Source organism: Triplophysa dalaica, chromosome 16 (genome assembly GCF_015846415.1).
Source record: "Triplophysa dalaica isolate WHDGS20190420 chromosome 16, ASM1584641v1, whole genome shotgun sequence".
In the NCBI taxonomy this organism is placed as follows: Eukaryota; Metazoa; Chordata; class Actinopteri; order Cypriniformes; family Nemacheilidae; genus Triplophysa; species Triplophysa dalaica.
The window spans coordinates 21,249,589-21,255,497 of record NC_079557.1 but is presented as its reverse complement, the minus strand read 5'-3'; the positions used below and the strand labels follow the sequence as shown (position 1 = coordinate 21,255,497).

The 5,909-nt window shown below is 39.8% G+C and overlaps 1 protein-coding gene across 1 annotated transcript; it reads left to right on the top strand.

Moving 5' to 3' along the window:
* Positions 1-663: 663 nt before the first annotated feature.
* LOC130438508 (zinc finger BED domain-containing protein 5-like) lies at positions 664-2,646 on the top strand. Its single transcript, XM_056770446.1, has one exon. It carries the CDS (start codon positions 664-666, stop codon positions 2,203-2,205), a length of 1,542 nt encoding a protein of 513 aa, XP_056626424.1. The 3' UTR covers positions 2,206-2,646.
* The last annotated feature ends 3,263 nt before the right edge of the window (positions 2,647-5,909 follow it).

The following is a 5,909-nucleotide window of genomic DNA, read 5'->3' as shown; positions in this document are numbered from 1 at the left end:
CACTCTAGTCTAGTCTCTTGCCAAGTTCACTTGTGCCAGCTCTCGCTAGTCTGTTATCAATCTCGATTTACATAGGCCTTTACTACAAAACCCCAACAGTCTTTTTAAAGACTAAACCCACAAACATTTTTGTTAAAGATTAGATCAAATCTCAGCCCTTGCCAGTATTTTTTTTTAACTGCTAGGCAGTAGCTACACTTAGCTAAAACAACCCACACGACTAAGACACACACACACACACTACAATCTTTAAGTATTCAAATAAAATCTGAATTGTCTGCAAAATAATTATTTTGTTCGTTTAATTAAAGATCGTCCCTAAGTCCCGATTGATTAGCCCCTGATACGTCTCTCAACACAGCCACACACACAGTTACATATTGCCTAAACTTTATTTAAAACACATAACAAAAATGGAGAAATTTCTTGTGCGGACCAACAAGCCAACCGACGCACCACCAGCTGCAAAAAAGCTTAGAAGGTACGATGAAGCATACCTGCAGTTTGGGTTTACAGTTACGGCTGATCTGAGACCTCAGTGTGTCGTGTGTGCCGAGGTGCTGGCAAACGACAGTATGAAGCCCTGCAAATTAAAAAGGCACCTCGAAACAAAGCATCCTGGCATTAAAAATAAGCCAGCTGAATATTTTAAAAGAAAGCTTGATGGCCTCCATTTCAGTGCACAGCACTGTGTCTAAACAGTGTTTGGAGGCATCGTATGTAGTGGCCAAAAGAATCGGTAAACTGGGTAAACCGCATACAATCGCAGAGACTCTCATTTTGCCGGCAGCGCAAGACATGTGCAGAATAATGATAGGCGATAGTGCAGCAGCCAAACTCGGTGCAGTACCACTGTCCAATGACACAGTCGCTAGGAGAATTGTAGACATGTCCAATGATATCAGAGAGCAACTGATCGAGTTTGTAAAAAAGAGTCCTTACTACGCGCTGCAGCTGGACGAATCCACTGATATTGCTGGGCAGGCACAGCTCCTCACCTATGTCAGGTATCTACGGGACAAGGCGATTGAGGAGGATGTACTGTTTTGCCGGCCTCTTCAGTTGCACACTACAGGAGAAGCCATTTTCAATGTCCTTAATATTTTTATCCTTGAAAATGGTTTGGCTTGGGACCGATGCGTTGGCCTATGCACGGATGGTGCGCAAGCAATGACGGGGCGTGAGCGTGGCCTAGCTGCTCGAGTTCAGCAAGTAGCTCCACTTGTGAAATGGACACATTGCATGGTCCATCGCGAAGCACTAGCTGCTAAAAAAATGCCGGTTCTTTTTGACTCCGTGCTGAACCAATCCGTGAAAATGATAAATCTTATCAAATCACGGCCGTTAAACTCTCGCTTGTTTGGGGTCCTCTGCCAGGAGATGGGGTCAGGGCACGAACAGCTGCTTCTGCACACTGAAGTTCGCTGGCTCTCCAGGGGGCGGGTGCTACAGCGGTTGTATGAGCTTCGAGAGGAGGTGAAGTGGTTTTTGACAGAAATCAAATCAGATCTGGCGAAGCATCTGGATGACACTATGTGGCTTGCGTCTCTGTCCTATTTGGTCGATATATTTGACCGCTTGAATGGCCTCAACCTGTCTTTGCAAGGCCGCGGAACTCATATTTTGATCCTTGCAGACAAAGTGCACGCCTTCACACAAAAACTAGACCTCTGGCATGGCCGCATCAGTCAAGGGAACTGCGACATGTTTCCCAGCCTTGCAGACTTTATCACTGATGCAGGCACGTCACACGATTTCTCATCCCTATTTCAATCAGCGTCTGAGCACCTGTCAGCAATGAGAAAACAATTTGCGACGTACTTTAAAGAGGATTATCGCTCTTTTGCGTGGGTTCGAGATCCGTTTGTGTGCACAGCAAACGAGCTATCAATTGATATGCAGGAACAGCTTATTGAGCTGAAGAGTGACAGTAGACTGAAGGAACTCTTTAACTCCTGCCCTCTTTCGTCATTCTGGGCAGCATTGATGCAGGAATATCCTGAACTCTGTGACGTCGCCATGAAGATTCTCCTTCCTTTCGCGTCGACATATCTGTGTGAGGCAGGATTCTCAAAAATGACTGCACTCAAAACGAAATACCGCAATCGTGCACAAATCGAGGATGATCTGAGACTATGTTTATCAAACATTGAGCCAAGAATTGGGGATCTTTGCAAGGCAAAGCAGGCTCAGGTCTCGCATTAACATCACGTACCTGCAAGCTTCTGTTACAAAATGCAGATGATACCTACTATTAGGCCTAGTAATAATAACCATAATAAAGCATACATTAATATCAGAGGTCTGGTGCAAATTCCCAATTATAGCAATAGCCTAGTAATGATAATAGGCCTATACTGATGATAATAATAATAATAACAACAACAACAACAATAAAGCATTTAACCTCATATAATTATATAGCAATAGCCTAGTAATGATGATAGGCGTACTACTACTCATAATAATAATAATAATGTCTGCAAGCTCACATTAGAAGTCTGGTTCTACTGCCAATTATAACAATAGCCTAGTAATGATAATAGGCCTACCTACAGCTACTGATGATAATAATAATAATAATGTGGGCCTAAAGATAATAGCCGGCCGGCCATCCATCCTTCCATCCATCCAAGGTTGTGTGGTGTGGGGGGGGGGGGGGCGCTGGGGCCCCAACTGCAATGAAGCAGCTTTGGGGGGCCCAGCTTGCAAAAGGTTGAGAACCCCTGTTGTAGAGGAAGAGAACCCATAATAATGCAAGTTACTGTACTGCAAATTACACAAGTCAGGGCTACAGTACTGACACGTTTGGTTAACATCCTTTGAACCTTTTCACACATAATTTTAAAGTCTCATAACGACGGTGAATGTTGTCTATATAACTTGATTGCTTTATTTCTTAATAAAGTTTTTCTAGATAAAATCTAACTTATTTGCGTTTTATTTGATACAATTGGAGTTGTTTAATGTGGGCTAGTTATTTGACCTTCCAATAAGCTTAAAGGTCTTTGCACATACAGTCCAAAATTTTCGTATGCGTTTTTTCGTATTTGGCTTTCATTTGTACAGTGTCTCTGAATTGTTATAAAAGGCTACTCAAAATGCTTGACGGATGATAATATCGGTCGCAGAGTGTAAATGTGATTGACACAACTTGAGGTCGTATTTATTTTTTTACGTGCGGAAATTTTGGACGCAAATCTCGGACTCAATGTGCAATGTGCTTAACAGTTATACATTTCCATTCAAGCATTTAGCTGACACTTTTATCCAAAGGTGATTTGATAAAAAAAGTACAACAAAGTAAACAAGTTCATCCTACAGTAAGTGGGCAATAACCAATGTATAAGTGGGCAAAACTTGACCAGTGATGCAACATACAAAGATTCAACAAGTGTTCAGAGAAGTACGAGATACAAGACAGAGAGAGGAAGAAAACAGGCTCATTTAAATCCATTTGATTCATTGAAGACGACACGGCAGGGTTTGAAGTGACAGCACTAGTTCCTGGTTCCAGAGGTTTGTTTGTTTGGTTATGGTACAGAAATCAAACTTGCCTCTTTTGCTCTTACAACTAAAAGACATGCAAATGCTTGTGTATGGGAAAGCTGCCATGACTGGAGATCTACGATTCTTTACCTACTGAAAGCACTGCAGCCAGCCAAGGTACATTCTAAGGCACTGTACATTATATCAATATAAAATATAATGTTTAATGATGACTTGTTTACTCTTGAGATAAATGGGTAGTCCACACCACTGCCTCTCTAATTACTGTTTACAGAGTCTCTCAAGACACATGTTTCCTTTCAAATCTGTCAAATAATAGAGACATCATACAGTGTGTGCAGTGTGTCAACAAAATAAATAACTATACAGTATAAATAATAATCTGCTTGTCACACCACACGCTGGCATACTTTTTGAATTTCAACAAAAGTTAAATGACTGAGAATCACATGCAATTCAACTGTCAAGTCATTCAGAACAACTCGTTTTCCATTTTCATCTGATCTGTGTCAAGCACATTTTATCATGGGATTTCTGGGCTTATGGTTCATGGGGTCACACTAGACTTTCAGCATGAACATCCTGCCATATATAAGAACATGTGATTTTACTCTTTTATTTATTTCCTCCATCCTGAACCGTATCGATCTGCTATTGGTCATACGTCATCAAATGACATAAACTTACAGAGTTCATGAAGCATTAACTTTGGAACATGTGAAAATGCAAAGCATACTATTGTGTTTGAATGGAAGTCAATGGAAGGAAAAGTTTAAGGCCACGGTGTCATTATACTCACTAGCTGAGATTTTTGCATTTTTTCTTGTGTGATTTAATTGGATAAATCATTAAGATATTTGTATGGTGCTCTTCACACAGCATGTGCACAGTATGCAGACGTCTCTATTTCTATATACGATATTTTTAACTTGATACTGTGTCTTGTACTCATGACATTAACTCTGAAAACAACACCAACAACAAAACAACATGACAAAATGAGACTTCCAAGAAGCCAACAAATAAAACTGAAAAGCCCCTTGAGAAATCATTTATAAATACTATACTTTTAAACGTAATTTATTTCTAGCATTATGTACATAATTAAAGGAATGACTCAATGAAAAAGAAGGGGAAAAACTGCAGCTTATCCTGCTAAATGTGGTGGTTCTACACATTTGGTGATCAAAGGTAATTTTACAAAGAAGATTAAAAAGGTTGAAATTCATAATGAACGACCAAGAACCACAAGAAAGTCAAATATGGCTATGTTTGCTTTTACAGGAGTTTCTAACAACAAAATGATTGTAAATTGGTGACCTTAGACCACAAAACCAGTAGCACATGATTATTTGTAGCAATAGTCAACAAAACATTGTATGGGTCAAAGAGGTTATTAAAGATGGGGTCACACACGCTTTTACTGCCAATCTCATACTAATATTGAGTACCTACTCTCGCGGTACTTTATTGCCATATGCCAAACAATCTGCGCAGCCCCACATTAAGTTCAACGCGTCTGTTCCTGAAGTCGCTGATTAACTTGTTCAGGTGTTTTATATCACAGTTGGGGCTAAACTGGGGAGAAACTGAGTTGAGAACCACTGCTCTAAACTATTAATTTCCCCCCTTAGTACCCCCTAGAAAAACGTTCTGGTGCCGCCACTGGCCAGGGTCAGATTTATTTATACTTGAATTTATTTCAGTTTAACAACAATCAGAATAGAGTACAGCATGTTACTGATTATGACATGAAATGTATTTGGTCTGCTTACACCGTTTCTGCTGACGCAGCATAACATGTACAAACATCACTTCTAAAACACAGACATGAAAAAATCTGAATAATAACTTCAAAACTCTCAGAGCTCCGACCAGCACCTGATCACAGCAACATCATGATGTTTAAGAAACATATTAATGTAATTAAACTTTCATCTCATAATATTTCTGTTTAATATTTTTCATATAATTCCTAATTTATACTAATGTGATTTAATACAAAGTATAATTCAATGTTATAATTATGTATTTTGCAGGTAACAACATTATCTCAAACAGATTCATTTTGCTTATATTGGTGTTGCTATAGAGATGGATCTTCTTAACTTCCGAGGATGTGAAGAGCTTCGAGCAGAACGTCACGGCTTGTCATCTCTTAATTACAGTAATTATGACATGGCGTTAACGTAGCCTTGTGCAGAGTACAGCTTGGCACTATGGCATAATGCTAATGGACTGAATTGCTATGTGTACTTGCGGCCTACAGTAAATATTTAATGTCCTAATTTGTGCTTCATTTAACCCATTGATTCTCAAACTTCTATAGTCATGCCCCTTTAAAAAAAACTGGAGGCCCTCTCTGTACATTCGTGATTGCATGTCCGTGCAGGGGCCAC

What these genes read in the sequence shown, in the direction of transcription:
- LOC130438508 (XM_056770446.1), top strand. Translation starts at nt 664, where the DNA reads ATGGCCTCCATTTCAGTGCACAGCACTGTGTCTAAACAGTGTTTGGAG.